The 20,495-nt window shown below is 37.9% G+C and overlaps 1 protein-coding gene across 2 annotated transcripts in view; it reads right to left on the bottom strand.

Moving 5' to 3' along the window:
* Positions 1-20,495, bottom strand: part of kcnn2 (potassium channel, calcium activated intermediate/small conductance subfamily N alpha, member 2) — a 115,622-nt gene that overhangs the window by 83,894 nt on the left and 11,233 nt on the right. For both annotated transcript variants that reach the window (XM_012956293.3, NM_001127000.2), the window contains 1 exon segment: positions 661-1,079. In XM_012956293.3, coding sequence (XP_012811747.1) covers positions 661-1,079 — 419 coding nt within the window.

The raw sequence follows: 20,495 nt of genomic DNA on the forward strand, positions 1-20,495 counted from the left end.
TCCTGGAAGTTAAACTTGATGTTCTGGGCTACAAATCAACTAACGCAAGCATTGCCTAGAAGTCATCTTCATCACCCCTCCAGAAATGTGGTGTCATTAATGCCAACTTTTAGTATGTTATAGATTGGACAATTCTAAGCAACATTTTAATTGGTCTTCAATTCTAATTCTTCTCATTTTTATAGTTTTTGAATTATTTGCTTTCTTCTTCTTCTTCTAAGTCTTAGCAACTTTCAAATGGGGGTCACTGACCCCAGCAGCCAAAAACTATTGCTCTGTGTGCCTATAATTGTATTGTTATTGTTACTTTTAATAACTTATTTTACTATTCAGGTCCTCTCCTTTTCATATATCAGTCTCTCATTCAAACAGAATGAGAGACTGGAAGACTCATTCCAAACTGAACAGAAATTCAAACAATTAAAAAACTACAAATAATACAAAATGAAGATCAGTCATGAATTGTCTCATGAACTCTCTTTTTAAACTAAAAGTTAAAACAACCCCTTTAACATCTCCCAGCAGGGAGCAGGAGTTACCCTGATTTGAAATAACTAACATGAGAAGCTCAGTCCATCCATAAATGTTAATGTTAGTGCTGGCAAGATTAAAAATAAACAACTCAATATTTTTTCCATGTATAAACTTGGGGGACCTTACCTTTCACAGGCTCTGACAGTCCATGCAGCTATTATCCATAATGAGATACTAAAAACCAACAGTACTGTTCCTGGACATATTGTCATTAAAGTCTTCATTACAAAACGTGTGTTGAAGTTTATTTTATTTAGTGCTCCAATGCTTCGAGAAGAGGCATCAGTGAAAAGTTTGCTATGTAAAAGCATAACTCTGGCAATAAGATACAGTCTTAAGAACATTGGTATAGATAAAATAATATCCACGTCCGCTGTTGTTGTGGAGGGGGTGTAAGAAAAGGCAAGGCGTGCTGTCCACGTGAATGTGTAATTTCCTGGTATGGGGTGAATTGCACACACTAGTATTTCCAAGCAAATAAAGAAAATGCGTTCGTAGGTCATGGCTATTCTCCAATCATCAGCGCCGTTATCCACCATGAAAAGCTGCAAACATAGAAAGTCTTATTATTATAAGCATATCATGTATATACCATAAAAGGTGCATTATTTATACAAGGATTTTAATTTCTACAGAAAATATAATTTGCCAGCAAATGCACTATGGTAACATTAAAAATATATGATTTGCTTTTGTCAATCCTTGGAGATATTACCAAATTACCATTTAGTGCTCCAAGACAAATAATTAAGAAATCATGTGATGTTGAGCAGTTGAGAACTGCTCAATATATAATATTGCTATTTAATACAATTTGCAGGGTGAAACCGTGCCTCTGCTGCAAAAACACAGTGGTGCATAAGGATGACGGCACCCAAGGAAATTAGTTGCCCCTGATAAATTTGCTCTGCTTCGGGTAACTAATTTCCCAAAAATGCTTTCCCACCACAATGAAAATAATACGTGTCGCTTTGTTCTTTGAAGTTGCCTTGTGAGAAAACTTTACGAGACATTAAAAAAAGCAAAGTGATGCCTATGTTTTTCCACTGGTGATATACATTATTGCCAGTGATAAAGCATTTTTGGGAGATTAGTCACACGCAGTAGAGGAGATGTATCACAGGCAGCTAATCCCCCTTGCGCCTTCAACCTGAACATTTCTTACACTGAAACACATATCAACTGTATTAGAAACAGAAGTGAAGTGTACAGAGTATATTTCCCCACAGAATATATCTTGTAATACTGGCCATACTACCATGGCTCCAGGGTATACTTAATATCCATACCTGGATATTAGTGTCATTCTACTCAAGTATGGGGGCAAACACCCTAGGGAACATTCACATATCCCCGGTATCTAAGTGCTAGAGCAGAGCACTAAGCGGTGCAAAAGTGTGCCATTAAGTGCTCACTTAAGCATTTGTGCCCAGGGGAATGCTACATTCTATACCTAGTGCCAGGTGCAGCATGCAGCGTTCCCAGTTCTCCTTACTGCCTGCCATAGGGCCCTCTGATGGCATTAATAAAAGGTGCTTGCATTCATACATGCTCCTTGCACTTGCAGGGACTGCCAATATGCCCCCCAGTCTGCTTTGAAGAACAGGGGCAAGTGCATCAATTGATGCTAGGAAACCTTGGAATTAACCCAGCATGGATGCTGCGGTAGGTTTAGGCTTCCACTTCCTTAGGCCAAGCGAATCACATGCAAATGGTTTTATTAACACTGTACTTGCTGAAAGTGCTGTTTTCTCCCTGTGCCACAACTTGTGTGCATTTCACATGCATTTGTGACACATGCAATACTGAAAAAACATGGAAATTTGTGTCTAAAAAGAGCACTTGCACTATGTGCTGATTTAGTAAGTGAACCATGTCTGAGGGTAGTGGAACCTGAAGAACCAATTGGAATTCAACCAAGGCTTTTCCATAGAGTTTGACAGAACAGATGTTGCTGCTCTACAGAGAGGTTTCAAGGAGTATAAACACAACTTGGAAAAAATATATATTTTACTATATGTTTTTGTGTCATTTAATTTTGATTTTGCATCCAGAGAAGCTTTATATTCACCGACACCACCCCAGACTTAAAATGAAAGGCAATAAGGAATCAACAACAAAAGCTTGTAAAAATCCACTGTGAAGACATAAAAATGATGAGAGGAACTGAGAAATAAAAGAAGATAATTGGTATGATGGGTGAATACTAATCATGATACAATCTGAATGTTGCGGATATTTAACAAAGCCATGACTGACATGCTGGCCCTAGAATTGCTTTAAGAACAGTGACATTTAATCCATCTTGACAAGTGCATCAGTAACAATGACACAAGGTTCAGTGTTATACAATGTGTACACAGTGTCTACAACATGCGTCACAGGCTTAGGTAATAGGAAAGACAAGTTACTCATACATCTGTCCAGCATGGTGTACAGTATACCGTGTGTGTAACATAGGAAGGCACAGTGACACTCATCATATGTACCTAGTGTTGTTGGTACACTGTGCGTGGCAGGGCTAAAGCAGTAGGTATATACAAACATGGAGAGAAAAATGCTAACATATATACTGATACTGTAGATGGTTTAATCTATGAATCCCACACTACCTTCAAAAGGAATTTATTTAATATTAAAGAATAAAAATATTTAGAAAATGTGTAGGAAAATGCCAAACGGCTTGTATCCCTACATTTGTAAAACTTCAAATTCTTTTCACTTTTCCATCAACTTCTTTGTTATGATGGCTACTCCTCTTGCTGCCTTTATGTGCAAAGTCCATTCTTTAAGGGCTCTGGCACACGGGGAGATTAGTCGCCCGCGACAAATCTCCCGTGTCTCGGGCGACTAATCTCCCCGAATTGCCATCCCACCGGCGACAATGTAAGTCGCTGGTGGTATGGCACACGCTGCGCAGGAGATTTCGGCAAAGCTTACATTGTCGCCGGTGGGATGGCAATTCAGGGAGATTAGTCGCCCGAGAAACGGGAGATTTGTCGCGGGCGACTAATCTCCCCATGTGCCAGAGCCCTTAAAGTTCAAACAGATTTCCTTGGTTTGTGAACAACTTGATTTGAGACAAAGACTATTCCATTGCCTGTTGCAAAAACTACTCCACATATTAGGAGTTTCTGTCCACCATTTACCTGATAGGATTCTTGCAGTTGAATAGGTATTGTCAAGACTTTCCATCATGACCCCCATGGTCATAAAGGGGTGTGGTGGATATACATATATAGGGGCAGCTTTATCAAAGTATAAGTTTATAGCTCACAATAGAATACTCTCCCACTTTTTCTTCATTCCTATGAGATTTTTAAAAGCGTATTTATAAATGGGTAAACATTAAAGTTCACCATTTGAGAATGAGAACAAGGTCTACAACACCATTAAGAACACCAGTCCTGTGCTCAATAAACCATTTCAGGACAGAACTTGATGAACTCTTAGGGGCACATTTACTAACCCACGAACGGGCCGAATGCGTCCGATTGCGTTTTTTTCGTAATGATCGGTATTTTGCGATTTTTTCGGAAAATTATCGCGACTTTTTCGTTACCAATATGATTTGCGCGAAAAAACGAGAGTTTTTCGTAGCCATTCCGAAAGTTGCGCAAAATCTGGCGATTTTTTCGTAGCGTTAAAACTTGCGCGAAACATGGCGCCTTTTAAGTTTTAACGCTACGGAAAAGGCGTGACTTTTCGCGCAAGTTTTACCGCTACGAAAAAAATCGCCAGATTTTGCGCAACTTTCGGAATGGCTACGAAAAACTTGCGTTTTTTCGCGCAAATCGTATTGGTAACGAAAAAGTCGCGATAATTTCCGAAAAGTCGTAAAGTCGCCGAAAAAAATCGCAAAAAATACGAAAAAGTCGCAAAATGTTCGTTTTCCAATCGGAATTTTTCCAATTCGGTTGGAATTCGTGTCTTAGTAAATCAGCCCCTTAGTATTACTTAGCAAGCTTCTAATACTCCTTGATGTGTTTGATCAAACAACTGGATAACCCCCCAAAATATAAATTGTGACTTCACTTTTTAAATACAATATGGGGCTGATTTACTTACCCACGAACGGGTCGAATGGAGTCCGATTGCGTTTTTTTCGTAATGATCGGTACTTTGCGATTTTTTCGTATGTTTTGCGATTTTTTCGGATTCTTTACGAATTTTTCGGATCCAATACGATTTTTGCGTAAAAACGCGAGTTTTCCTATCCATTACGAAAGTTGCGTAAAAAGTTGCGCATTTTGCGTAGCGTTAAAACTTACGCGAAAAGTTGCGCATTTTTCGTAGCGTTAAGTTTTAACGCTACGAAAAATGCGCAACTTTTCGCGTAAGTTTTAACGCTACGCAAAATGCGCAACTTTTTACGCAACTTTCGTAATGGATACGAAAAACTCGCGTTTTTACGCAAAAATCGTATTGGATCCGAAAAATTCGTACAGAATCCGAAAAAATCGCAAAACATACGAAAAAGTCGCAAAATATTCGTTTTCAAATCGGAACTTTTCCAATTCGGGTCGGATTCGTGGGTTAGTAAATCAGCCCCTATATGTATGGCAAAAGAGACAGCTGTCTAGTGAATGGCACCTGTGCTAACCCTTGATCAAAACAATTCTATTGTGTTAATTACATTTTTTAATAATTTTTTAGTAAAGATCCAAATTACCAAAAGATCCCTTATTCGGAAATCCCCAGGTCCTGAGCATTCTGGATAACAGGTCCCATGCTTGTACTAGATTCATGGTCAAAAAATTCCTAGCAAAATATTGAACCCCAGGAAGTCAATAAGAGAATATGCAAATCAAGTCGGAGGTCTAGCAATATATTAACCAGTGAAGTAGGGTGTTCCTACACAATAACAATAATGCATGAAACAATGGAGTCCTTGAATTTGCCATAAGGAGGTGATACTTTTGAAGCTCTTCACATTGGTATATTACATGCAAGATGCTGTGCTAGTAATGAGCGTATCTGTCCCATTTTACTTTGCCGAAAATTTCATGAAACCGCTGAAAGTTTTGTGAAATGTGGCAACTGGTTTTACACCACGACGTTTCCGACGCAAATGTAATGAGTTTGACGTGACCAAAATTTTTTTTCTCACTCCAAATACATTAAAGCCAACAGGCATTTCTCAGCAACTTTTGTGATGCAGGGAATTTTCACCACAGTTTTGCGAAAAAACTTCCCCAATGGCAAAATGCAGAATGTTGCAGCAAATTCATATCTGTCAAAAAAATTCACTCATCGCTCTGCAGCACGTGCTACTTAGCAGCTGCTTTTTGTGTTGTACAGTATTATATTAAGACTGAGGGGAAAAATGCTTTGTAGATAATAAAATGGCAGTTTGCAAGTGTTTTGGGCTTTGCACATTGCAATCGTGTTAGAAATGAGCCCTTAAATGTGTCCATTGTTTATGTGCATGGAGAACATCAGTAATGAACTGCATTCTCTAACACTTTACAAGCACTTTAATTCAAGCTGCCCTGTCCTTTGTATTGGCAGCTGGCAACATGTGGCACTGAAAGATCAAAGTGCAGTCTAGAAACTTGAAATTTATGATGGTGCCATAAATGTTCTATAGATACATACAGTTAAAGGTGAAAATGGTCAGTCTCGTTGATTTCTTTATTACTGTCCAGGGCACTGTATTCCTCCACCAGAATTCTGCACTGAAATCTGTTTTTTAAAAGAGCAAACATTTTCTTCTAATCTATTTTTGAAATATAACGTGAGCTAGACAAGTTTCTAAGGTGCCCACAGCCACCTGAACTAAACTCTCTTTCCTGCTGCACTGCAAGTTGGAGTGGTGTTAGTCCCCGCCCCAGCAGCTGATCAGCAGAACAATGGGCAGGTAACAAGATAACAGCTGCCTGACACCTGCTTTGCTACAAATGCTCCCATGCCCCATCTAGGGATACATATGAGGATAGCACTCAATAGTAAAAAAGTTATGGCTCCAAATTATGGCTCCTCCAGTTACACTGAGTATGAGAAACATTAGCTTATTTGAAAGCAGTTCCATTGTGAAGTGCTGACTTTTGCTCAAAGCTCGGGAACAGGCACAAGGCACATATTTTATTTCTGTTTATGATTATTTGTTTTCTGACACTCCATGTTATCTGATAATATCTTCACTAAGCTTCTTACTCACCTTCTCTTAGATGCTAATCAGATCTGATTGGCTCATGGAATCCATCTTAAAACTATGTTCACACTCCACAGCCAATTGTGCAGAGGCAACAAATTATATATTATTAAACAATTTGAAAAATTGAGAATAATTGGTCAGATGAAAGGGACAATACATTTTTTTCTCTTAATACTACATGCAGCTTTTCATTTCTGCTTATTCTGTGGTTTTGCAATAATCTGAAGGGAACACAAAACCAGTATTAAAACTATATTTTTCTCTCTCTCTTTCCCTCTCTGGTAATTGTGCTGCCAAGTGTCACATTACTCATTCAATTTCAGTAAATGGAGTTTGTACCTTTTTCAGCAGCTGTATGACTTGCAAACTCGCTTTCACTATAATTGTTTTAAATTTCAGTTTTTAAATCTGTTCTTTAGCCAATAGAGAGCCAGAATTGGGGGACTTAACATGGTGTTATCTAGAAAAAGTGGTAGCCATATTCCACATAGGGAATCAATTTTGTCTAACGTTAGGATATATCTCAGGGTTTTGCTATTTTGTGTAAATAAGACAAAAACAGACACTGAAAGCATGTCCAATTCCAGCTTCTGGGTTGTATGAGCACTACACAACTCTGCTGTAAAGCCTCTGGGTTGTATGAGCACTACACAACTCTGCTGTAAAGCCTCTGTGTAATCAAATAGCCCTCTTCCCCCTGCTGTAGCTTTGTTAGGCTTAAAGATAGGGAGCAGCTCATTATACAGTGGGCTTCTCAGTGGACTTGGCAAGCAAAAACACATTTCCTTTGGCTAAACATTATGCTTTCCTCAGGCTGCTGCCATGCATAAACACATCTTCTATCAATATTATTTCATTTTACTTTAACCCTTCTCAGCAATTTTTTATCTGAAGCACAGCTGACATTTGTATGTAACAATGTCAACAATGGTTAATAACAACCTTTCACATTTCAAAGAATAAATAAATAAATAAAAATCCCTTATCTTTGTCTCCATTACATTTAATAACCCCTCCATTACATTTAATAACCCCTCCACCAGTGGATAGTTTAGGTAAGGGGGGTGCCAATATAATCTTTAAAACAAAAACATAAAACATAAAAATCCATGTGATTCAGTTTGAGCTCTCTACATAGAGAAGTATTTTAGTTTCCTAGAAACATTTCCCGTAACTGTGTTAAGTAGCCATAAGTACAAAAATATTAAACTGGGAACATAATGCTTTAAAAAGTGATAAGGAATACATTCTGTGTGTACAGCCCCCCTGACTTGGATGGATTCTGTTCTCAAGCTAGCCTTGCTTGCTACTACCCTGGCCTTGCTTGCTACTACCCTGGCCTTGCTTGCTACTACCCTGGCCTTGCTTGCTACTACCCTGGCCTTGCTTGCTACTACCCTGGCCTTGCTTGCTACTACTCTGGCCTTGCTTGCTACTACCCTGGCCTTGCTTGCTACTACCCTGGCCTTGAAGACAGAGCCACCTGTTTGGCTGTAGAGCAGCCCTTTGTTTTCTGTGCTGGGAACAGACATCTCCATGCACATACACTGGTAAGCTAGTAATGCCTATGCTCATATGTCTCTTATATCGTATGTTACTATGCCACAAAGACTATAAAAACCCAGTGCTGTCTTTGTTCTGTTGTTCTGACTCTTGACTTTGTTCAGAACCAAGGTACGTGTCAAATAAATCTTACCTCTCTACCCCAAATGACCTTTGGTATCTGAATTTCCCACAAGAAATGTACCCTCTTCCCCAAATGAATGGCAACAAAATGTTATATTGCAAACAAATATTTACACATTGATTACTATTAAGTATTAATGTTTGAAAATACTTAATCATTAGGCGGTCCAATCCATGTTTCAGAGTTATCTAAAGCACCACTGAAAATGCAGACCCAAGAATGTTTATATATTAGATTGTAGTTCACTACAAACATTAGGTTAAGTCAAACTCAGCATTACTACAGAGATTTTTTAAAAAATGATATTTGTGTTTCAATGGTTTTCACTTAAATTAAAATAACCTTGTAAGCTGCCAGCAAATAGGTTACACTGGGGAGGGACAAACATTTCCATTAAAAAACAGGGATGTTGCCAGCTTTCCAAAAGACCCAGGCCGCAGGATCCCAAGGTAAAACTGAAAGGCGCACTGGTCTTGCTTCCAATGCACAACTGCACCCTAGAACACAAATAGGGAAAGTGGCCCTCCTTGTTAGCCCTTATACAGGTATAGAATTTATTATACAAAATGTTTGGCCTTGGGGTTTTCTGGATAAGGGATCTGCAATTAGAATCTCCATACATTACCCCCCATATGTAAAAAAGGCACTAAGTTTGCCCATAAGCAGTAACCCATAGCAACCAATAAAATATTTGATTTTAAACAGGCAACCTGCTAATTGGCTGCTATTTGGACCCTTATACCTGTCTACTAAAAAAAAGCTTATACATTAAATAAATACACCAATATGAATTCATGCAGCTTAGTTAGAATCAACTGCAACGTACTGTTTTATTATTACAGAGAAAAAGGGGATAATTTTTAAAAATAAGAATATTTTGCTTAAAATGGACTCTATAAGAGATGGCCTTCCTGTAATTTGGAGCTTTCTGGATAACAGGTTTCTGGTCTGATCTTGTAATCCAAAAAGCAGTTAATATCTGTACACAGTACAGTACAACATACTGTTATTGTACAGATTTGTGCGTTTGTAAACTTTGGTAACATCAATAATAAAAAATATTTCAATACACTGAATAACTTCAAATTAAATTCTTGTTTAGATGATGTTTTATTATAGTCGAGAAATGTTGTCAGGAATGCTGAATAACTATCTCTAATTACACGGTTATATTGTATCCAGCCTGTACAGTGAAGAAAGCAAAATGGTATGCCTGCTAAAGGGAAAATGGTTCTTTATTTGAAACCACTTATCTGAATGCTCCTCTCCTCAACGGCCCATTGAGATTTGAAGATTGTTGTCATGGACACATACAGTCACAGTGAAAGGAAATATTTATGAAAAGGCTTCTCTAAATGCCTTTTATAAGGTAACCATATTAAACCAGAAGAAAAGCGCAAAACAAAAATAAAAGACCTTCATCAATATAAAAGCAGAAGAACATTTATGACAACATCATAAAAATAATGAAACATTTCTAATTTCTTTGAATATTTATAATCAGATTAAAATAACCTCATTCATTTCTCCTCTGCTTCTTTATATCTGTCTATCTTAACTGCCTTTTAAGTGGATTCTAAAGTAAAAAAAACTCTATAATGATCCTTATACCTGGCAAAAATAAAGTATTTTACTAGGCATAGTAAATTCAGACTCACACAAGTAAACAAGGAATCTGCAATCCGACTAAATCCAAAACTCTTTTGGTTCTTGCAATGCCATTACTGTCAGATCAAGCCGCCAAAAACAATACGGCAAATTACAGGAGAGTTTGGGGAGAATATAAGAAGGATTTTTGGAAACAAAAGCAAAGCATACTTTTTATAGACATTATATTTGCAAGAGAGAGCCCTTTAAAGAAGAATAGGAAATGCCTCGCAGCAGGAATAATGTTATATATCATAATAAAATCCATTGGTGTGCTGCTGAAGTACAATTTCCATAATAACATTTGCATAACAACAGCAGTTATAGAATTAGATGCATCAGGTTTATACTGTTAGGCAGACAATTTTCCCCATTCTCCAGTTCCCTTCCCTCTTCGCTTATTATAGATTAAAAAACATTTTGATGTATTGTAGGATTTTCAACCAACTGTATATGGTATAATACCTGAATAACCACCCCTAAGAGTAATGATCACACATTACATCCATTATTTGGGGAGAATAATAAAGAAATAGATCAAGAATTATGAGCATACAAGATAATAAAACTTTCATATGTATCTTAAATGATTCCAAGCTAGATGATAGGTATAATGGCGATACAATAGTTCAACGATTGTTGCACAAAGTCTAATTGGATCAAGCTTAAAAGACTGCAGGGCTCATTATGAAATACAAATCACTAGTAGGACAAAAAAAATTGACTGTGTACTGTCCCTAATCACAAAGGGTTTTATGCCTATATGTACAGCTTTAAACATTACAGAGAAAACCAATTTTTTTTTTTAGAGAAAACCAATACATCGGATGAATAACATGCAGGAGTACACAGTGACAAAAGAGAGATTTCAGGCCTCCCTTTGCTGGTTGTGTTAATAAATACCAATTTGAATGCTATTTAAATCTAAGGAAATAGGAATAGGAAAACCAAAGGAAATAGCTACAATGTACCTGCAATTTAAGTCTTTATCAGTGCATTGTGTGTAGTTGATGTGACCACAACTTAGCATGCACCCACAATTATGCTGAAATTCTAGGGAGAAATGGTGCATTGTGGGTAAAAAAGAAACATTACTTCAGAAAATTGCACTTTGTACTTGCACTTTTATTAGTAAATAAGCCATTGCAAGTAGAAACTATAGGATAAGCTGTGTTCAGCAGAGCTGTATTCAAGGGGGGCAGAAGGGAGGCAAATAGTAGTCACCTCTCTCACCCTATTGGCCTGTTAGTTGTAATTTTGGGTACCTTAGTGCTCTATCACTTGCACCAGGAGTCTTTTTAAATGACCCCCTACTTTGTTTTTATTAAAAAAAATAATTAAAAGACACACATTTAGATTGATTATTTTTCAAAAATTAAAATAATTTACACAAAAGTGAATATTCTTAAATAAGAAAATGGTCTAAATACTTTCAAAAAAGGCCAACCACAAACTGCACAGGTCAAATAGCTAGAGATTAAACAATTACATGTAATAATAGATATGTGAAATCAAATGGTAACTAAAGCCTGCACGAGGTAGAATTGCTGCATTAGCAGGCACAATATCTGGAATCCTTGGAAAGACATGTTCAATTGTTTTATATGCTAAACCACTATTTTTTGAGATTAATCATTCTTGAGGCATATTTATAAAGCTGTGTAAATTTCTTAACACACAAAAAATGAAGTGTACAAACTGTGTATATAAATGGTAGTGCATTTATAAACTTGTATATTTCTTATTATGTTTTAATTAACGGCATGCATTAATATGCAGAACTAATCGCACTAGTTCTAGTGTATTATAAAGGCAGGATTTTCTTTTAAGCCAGATTAAAGCCATCATGTTTGCCATTATTTTACATCTCCTCAGCCCTTGCATAACTCATTAAAGCCAATAGGACAAAAGCAGATGACAAGGAAATGATGGAACAAGAAGCAGCTTTATACAAATCTTGTTTTCCAGTTTTTACAGGATTTTAAAGACTGAAACACATGCACCTAAATGCTTTAGTGTATATGACTACAAGTGAATTTGCATGGTGTGCCATAACGTAAGGGTGGTACATAGTGTGGGTGTACATAGTATATTAAAATACCACCTGTTTTTTGGCTTACCTTTATATACATATCTATTCCCTTGAATGTTCAGTTATCCAGAAACCCATTATCCAGAAAGAATTATGGGAAGGCCACCTCCCATAGACTCCATTTTAATGTAATAATTGACATAATTTGCAACAAAGATGTACTTAATGTTTATTGGAGGCAAAACAATCCTACTGGGTTACTGATAAGGAGTATTTGTATAATTTTGATCTCCGTATATTATGAGGAAAATTTATAAAAATGTGAGTTTAGAGCTTAATACATAAAAACTTACCCACGTTCTATTCATTCCTATAGGATATTTAGAAGCGTATTTATCAATGGGTGAATGTTAGAACTCACCATTTGATAAATTCGCTTCTTAAAATCCCATAGGAATGAATAGAATGTTGGTTTTTATGTATTAAGCTCTAAACTCACATTTTCATAAATCTACCCCATAATTTACAGAGATCAAAATTATACAAATACTCCATTCTAAATAATAGGTCCCATACCTATACAACTAAAAAAGAATACCTCACTTGGTGTCAAGGATAGCTGCTATGGTTTCTAACAATATAACCTCCATATCCCTCTCAGCATGCAATGGCAACCAAGATCTACCATGGTGTGACATTTTAATTAATGAGCCAGACTGTCAAGAAATCCAGGTTACATTTATATCAACACATTATATTTTACTTCGGGTCACAATCTCTCTGTATTATGTTCATTACTGGATTTATTTCTTATCCTTCTGGATGCAAGCCTAGTTTTAATTGAACCTTCTTGGTATAAATGTGGTCGAAAGCCAAGGCTTTGTGTAATAATATAAACATGAAATATTCCAATGTTTCCATAGACTTTTATCAAGTTTTGTCAGAGCTAATTTGTAAGATAATTAGATTCCCAGTGCACAGATAAGCATAAGTCTATTATGCAGGGGGATTATCTATGAACTGGTAATCTATTTATCTCCCTTGCAAGGGCTGAAATTCAGTAGCCTCAAGATCCCTGTTTGAAGAAATAGCAAAAAACAAGCCCAATGATTTAATCATAATGGCCAACAGACCAGGCTGTCAGGAGAGGCCTGTATCAATGAGCGGATGCAACTCTTGCGTAAGACTTCCTTCCATCACCTAACCAACCTAACACCATGCTGGGCTGGACTGGACCCAGGGACACCGGGAAAAAAACTGATGGGCCCCAGGCCCTAGCGGCCCAGACCCGATGCCTGTTGCTGCTACCCCGGTATCCTCCCCTGAAGCTTTACACTTGAGCGCGCTCAGGGGAGGACGTCGGACGGGGCCCCTGCTGGGGGTTGGGGGGGGCGCATTGGGGACAGAGAGCGGCGGGGGCGGCTTTGGATATGATAACACGCATTTTATAATTAGAAATAGTTGGAAATCTACTTTTCCCTTTTCTTTTCATTGTTAAATTTAAAAATGCAAAAATAAAAACTTTAAAAAAAAAAACTGAGAAAACTGAGGTCTTCTTGCACAGATAATTTCATAATGAACTTCATGACATATTTTATGCATAATGCAATGGAAATACAATATTTAAAGTTAAATGTAGTGATGAGCAAAATATTTCGGCAGGCATGGATTTGCAGGGAATTTCTGCGTTTTGCCATTGGCAGATTGTTTTGGGATGGAAAAACTCTATGCAACAGTTTTTTTGACGCACATCATTTTCATCATTTCCTGAATCTTCTGAAAGATTCGCAGATTTACAGGCGAAGCAAAACAGGACAGATTCGCTGATCATTAGTTAAATGCAGTCATTTGCTTTAATTAAATTAAAGGTAACTTTGCTTAAGTGGATAGCAGTTCAAAGCTGCATTTTCTGTAGTCTTTGTAATAAAAACCACCCAGATAGAGTTCCTACACAGGCACAGCATAGGGGAAAAGCTGGGTGATCAAGTGATGTTTTATATCAGATTTTCCAATCTTTCACATTCAACCTTTAAATGAAATAAATCAATTGTGGTATTTAACCTGCTGTAGCATGTCAGAGAGGAAACATGCTATTAATAGGAAAACTTAAGGCTGACACAAAGTCTCCTTTGGGAGATGGCTTTTAGATTGCTGCCACATGAATGCTTTGGTCTTTAAGCAAAGCATCCGGAGAGCTGTATACAGAGGAATGGAACATAAGAAGGTAAATTAATCATCACATTTAGCTCGGTAAGCTACTATTGTTTAAAAAAAAAAAAAAAAATATATATATATATATATATATATATATATATATATATACACATTTCTCCAAAAGTTATGTGCCCTCCAGCGTAGATCAATTAGCTTTATTAATAACTTACATCATAGCTCAAACATCAACGTTTCGGTCCGGGTCTAGGACCTTGTTCACGATGTCAAACCCCACAACTCAGTGGCACACAGGACACATTCTTTGCCAGCAGATTGTGATATAACCGATGTGTGCCCATAACACAAAGCAACATCAGCTAACTGCCATTTATTTAATTAACATTTACAATAATCCTTGGAGGTGCCTTTCCATCAATCAACAATGAGAGAGATAGAGATAAAAAAATATTATCTAATGTAGTATTATCAGATACTTTGAAATAATATGGAATATAAAACATATGAAACCTAAACCTATTAAAGTTAACTAATAAAGCTTGTGTAACATATTTAATAATGTAATCGAAAATGCAATTACAGGATTACAGCAAAATATATTTCCAAACCAGAGGAAAGGAAATCTCTGACTAGAAATTCTACAAGCCTCAGGCTGAAGCCACAGACATGCTGTATGCCCACTCCAATAACAATGCACCGGTATCTCAGCTTATACCTTACTCAGAATTTGCTTTGCTATTTCATGGGAATACATTTGCCATTTAGTCACTCCAGCACAAGTTTCTTCCTGTAGATTGAAGCTGTATGTTTCACTAATTCTGATTTCACTATCAAAATGCATCAAGGACTGAGAGAAACAACATGACTGTGAAAACCTGCTACGTAAAAGAACTGTTTAGTGTAATATAAAAATTGGGTAAATGCATAAAACAGATATGATGTGCAATATAATACAAAAACTCGATTTCTGCAAAGGCTCGATATCACGGACGCCAGCCTGCTCAGCAATCCCAACACTCCCCTCGGGATAAAAACACAAACCACGGACTTAAAGATCTGAATCAGACTTGGTGTCTATGACAGTAAATCAGATTTAGAATAATGGGACACATGACAGACTGCAGTGTTTTGTAGCCTCTACATTTCATAGCATCATGGATGGGGTATAAAACTCTTTAAGTCTCCCATCTGTAAATCTGAAATATCGCTTTGGTGTTTTCAACCAAAATTTGCTGCTCAGTACTGCAACTGGTGCTTTCCAGCACATTGGGTGAGTTGGCATCTTGACACAGCCCCATTTGCAAATAAAACCATGAGCCATTATCCTTAGAAAGACTTAAAGGCTGTATTCACAGATAGGCTACAGAATAGGAAAGTCCACTGAGTTTTAAACAAGAAAAACATGGCTTGTTGAGAATTCAGTTAAATGAATTCAGCGTTAAATTAAGGATAGAAGCTACAGAAATTTAAGGGACAGCTCCCCCTTGTTCAACATTAGTTCAAGTAATAGATCTTGTGCTGAACATACTTTTTCCCTATACTTTAATTAAGAAAAATCCATGGTGTTTATCTAGTTATGTCTTCCTAGGTTTTGTAAGGAATTGTAATAATTACTGGGGCTTAGTTATAAACAATGGGCAAATATGCACATGGGCTGTAACCTATAGCAACCAATAAGTCATACGTGTTTTTTGTTTATCCAAAGTAACAAGATATGTTACTGTTATACTAGGTCACATCATGACCCTAAACCAGGTGCTGACCTGTGTGTAAAATGCTCTAATTAGTTACAGCTTATTAAACTCCTTCTTGGAAGGCAGCATAAATGAAGGGTTTGTTTCTTTACTAAAAACATCCTTGTGGTTTGCTGTATTAGGGTGAAGACACACAGAGCTACTAGTAGCAGCTACTTGTCGTGGCCACTAAAATAGACAATGCTGATCATTTACTTATAATTGTCTCAACATGTGTCTATGAAGATTCTCATTCATCCAGGTCATAATATACAGTATCTGGTAGAATTAAGTCTAAAACAACAGGACTTTTTTCCGAGTTTTTTCTTGAAAACGTTTCACCACAGACTGTCAGTGACTGTACTACCCTCAAGGGTTTAAATGCCAGGGATTTCCCTACCAGTCATTTGAACTGAAGAAGCCACTCGGATGAGTGGTGAAACGTTTTCAAGAAAAAACTCAGAAAAAAGTCCAGTCTCTACATGTGCTTTAGCAGAGGCATTTCTCAATATTGTCTATGGCAGGGTATTTTCTGGCGTTCAGTAGCCGTGAAAAAGTAGCTGCTACTAGTAGCTCTTTGTGTCTTCACGCTTAAGGGCAAAGACACACAGTGCAATTAGTCGCCGCGACTTTTAGCTAAGCCAGTCTTTACCCCATAGAGGATTACGAGCATCACTGCGACAATTCACGCAACCGAATTCGCCCCGTGTGTGCCCTTAATGCATCATGACTCGAGATAAACTGAAGAAACTGTGTTATCTTTAGTCATGTAAACTCATTTAATACATGTAACCTTTCCAAGAGCACCATTGTTTACATAAGGCAACCCCTTAAAGGAACAGTAACACCAAAAAATGAAAGTGTATAAAAATAATTACGATATTATGTACTGTTGCCCTGTGCTGGTACAGCTGGTGTGTTTGCCTCAGAAACACTACTATAGTTTATATAAACAAAGCTGCTGTGTAGCCATGGGGGCAGCCATTCAAAGGAGAAAAGGCACAGGCACATAGAAGATAACAGATAAAGCCCCATTATATTCTACAGAGCTTATCTGTTATCTGCTATGTAACCTGTGCCTTTTCTCCTTTTTTCCAGGTTGAATGGCTGCCCCCAGGGCTACACAGCAGCTTATTTATATAAACTATAGTAGTGTTACTTTAGCAAATACACAACTTTACCTGTGCAGGGTAACAGTACATTATATTTTAAATACCTAAATACACTTTCATTTTTGGCGTTACTGTTCCTTTAATTAGATGGGATTCTGTGATGCAAGTATCTGTGTTAAATGGGATAAGTGAGTTAAATGAGTTTAGTTATTCTGTGTTAAACACACAAAGTGGCTTCATCTGTATGCATACATTCAGTACATAGCTCTATATTATGCCTATAAAAGACTATACCGTTTTCTACAGAACACTGCTTATCTTATTCTACAAACTGCATGGTAAAGTCTATTAATTTTAAAATAGACTGCACCATGATTTGGCTACAAATTGCCTGGTCTGGGACAAGTTCTCCAAGATGCTGTAAATTTATCAACAGTATGCCTATTTTCTTGACTCTCTTGAAATCGCTTGACTTGGATACTGACATAATTTGCTTTCAGAAGGAACCAGCGCTACACATTAGAACTGCTTTCAGGTAACCTATTGTTTCTCCTACTCCAGTGCTGTCCAACTTCTGCGGTGCCGAGGGCCGGAATTTCTCTCGCATACATGGTGGAGGGCCGCTAATGGAAGCCAGTTTTGGCCACTCCCCAATTTTAAACCACACCTACTTCAAACCACACCCATTTTATCGCAATGGTTGCTGCAAGGATATCAACCATCATTCATATGTTAAAGAATTATATTATGTCATATTAAGACACACCCTTAAATCCATATGCCTCCTCCTCCCCTGTGTATAGCACAGCAACCCCCAGCATATAATTACACACCTTAGGAACCATTTAATGGCTATTTCCAACTGCTAACAAACTCCCAGAACAAACCCCTGCCAGGTTCACCTCCCACAGGGAGCACTCTGCCTGTGTGTGCCATACTCTGCCTGTCCTACGCTGCCTGTGGGTGCCATACTATGCCTGCCCTACCCTGCCTTTGTGTGCCATACTCTGCCTGCCCTATGCTGCCTATGTGCCATACTCTGCCTGCCCTACCCTGCCTGTGTGTGCCATACTCTGCCTGCCCTATGCTGCTTATGTGCCATACTCTGCCTGCCCTATGCTGCCTGTGTGTGTCATACTCTGCCTGCCCTATGCTGCCTGTGTGTGCCATACTCTGCCTGTCCTATGCTGCCTGTGGGTGCCATACTCTGCCTGCCCTATGCTGCCTATCTGCCATACTCTGCCTACCCTATGCTGCCTATACACAGGCAGCATAGGACGGGCAGTACATACAATGTCTGAGGTGTGAAGAAGTGAACAATGTGGGTGATTACAGCCTGAGCCTGAGGTGTGAACACTGCAGGGGGTGAACAATGCATAGATTAAAAGGTGTGAACAACACAGGGGATTAAATTTTTAAACAATACAGAGGGATTACAGCCTGAATCTGAGGTGATAACCATGCAGGGGGCCAGTTAATCTCAGTACTGATACCATTTAAAGCTAACACAAAGTTAAGCCATCAAAGCAGCCAGACAGGTGGGGGGCCACACAGAGGGGGGTCGAGGGCCGCATGCGGCCCGCGGGCCGCCAGTTGGACAGCACTGTCCTACTCCCATGTAACTGGAGGAGTCCCAAGCCAGACTTGGATTTCTTATTATTGAGTGCTATTCTGATACCTACTGGGAGCTGCTATCTTGCTGCCTTCCCATTGTTCTGCTGATCGGCTGCTGTTAGGGGGATGATACCACTCCAACTTGCAGCTCAGCAGTAAAGTGTGACTGAAGTTTATCAGAGCACAGGTCACATGGCAGTGGCACCCAGAGAAATGAAGGATATGGCCATGTGAAATTTCAAAATTAAAACAAATCTGACTTTTAAAAAATAGATTTTAATGCAGGATTGTGCTGGAGAAGGTCTATTAACTGATGTGTTCTGAAAAAAAAATTGACAGTATTCCTTTAAAATTTCGGGTCTGTGACACAGACTGATACATGAGATATGTGCGATACAGCACCATTACAGTTGACCATAATAACCTGTCACACTTTAGCTTTTATTTTCTAACTGGAAGTACACTGATTACAACTAAATGTGACTGGTAGCTATAGGCAACTTACTTGTGCTTTTTACCACCAATGTTCATAAATGAGTGCTCTGATCTCAAATGGTACCATGTTATCATCATTGTTCCCACATACCTATGATATATATACTACAATATTTGTAATTCCAATATTGTCTATTCTATTTCGTGCCTATATTAGCTAAAACAAAAAAGGTTGACATTTAAAGGAGAAGGAAAATAGAATGCTATATTCTGCAGAAAGCTTTACCATAGCTGAGTAAATAGCCCTAGAAGCTCCCTCCGTCTGTTTCAGATTGCAGCTGCCATTTTAGCTTGGTCTTCCTAGCTTCCTGCTGCAGCTCTAGAGGCTGGTAGCTCAGATTACACATGCCTAAGGGAGGGGGGAGTGAGTTTATGAATTCTTATGAGAGGAGGGAGCAGGAGAAGGGAGAGAGCTGTGCAGACTCTGGCCACGGGAATGAAGGATTTTTCTGAGGGAGGAAGTCTGATACCAAAAAACATGTTTACAAAAAAGGAGACAAGAAATCCCGTGTTTATTTTGATAGATGAATCAGTGCAGCTTTTCTATTAGTGCTTATGGCTGTATTTACATAGACCTTTCTGATAAAGCTTACTTAGTTTTTACCTTTCCTTCTTTTTTAAAAGACCTAAAACCTAGCCTAGATATCTGATTAAATTAGCCACTTACTTTTGTCAACATCCAAGAAGCTGTAATCACTCACTGCTAAATTTCACTCCATTTTTTGTGTGGTCTTCTCCCTTTTATTTGAAGTTTTAAAAGCCCATTTTCACATATAATAAATCTTTACATGGCCACCATGATGTCACAGGTACATGGCCATCTTCTTTAATCAAAAGTTTTAGTTTGCCCATCATAAATATACCAGTGTACATTACTATGCATCAATGTATACAACACCAAAGGTTGGGAGAGATGAGGGTTCATAAAGGGAAAATAAACCTTCAGAACAAAATGCACTTTTGCAGTTTATTTTATTTAACACTTGCTCTTCTACACTGGTAGATCCTGGAATTAATTTAATGAAAATAATAATAATAATAATAATTTGTTTCTTGGGCATACGAGGTATTGTACATTACACACAAATCAGTTTCCCGTGTAATACATTATTAGCGTCAGAAACCGTCTGCCTGTGTACAATCAGTGGGTTCCACTGTCTAACCTACTTGGTATTTTATTCAATTTCCTTTGTTCCAGTCAAACAATTGATTTATTTTTACTAGGTATTTTCCAAAAACCTGCTGTCTGCTTGAAATAAATGACTTCCGATATAATAAGTCGGGATGCAACTGTCACTGTTGCTCAGCAGGA

This window comes from Xenopus tropicalis, chromosome 1, assembly GCF_000004195.4.
Source record: "Xenopus tropicalis strain Nigerian chromosome 1, UCB_Xtro_10.0, whole genome shotgun sequence".
NCBI classification, from domain to species: domain Eukaryota; kingdom Metazoa; phylum Chordata; class Amphibia; order Anura; family Pipidae; genus Xenopus; species Xenopus tropicalis.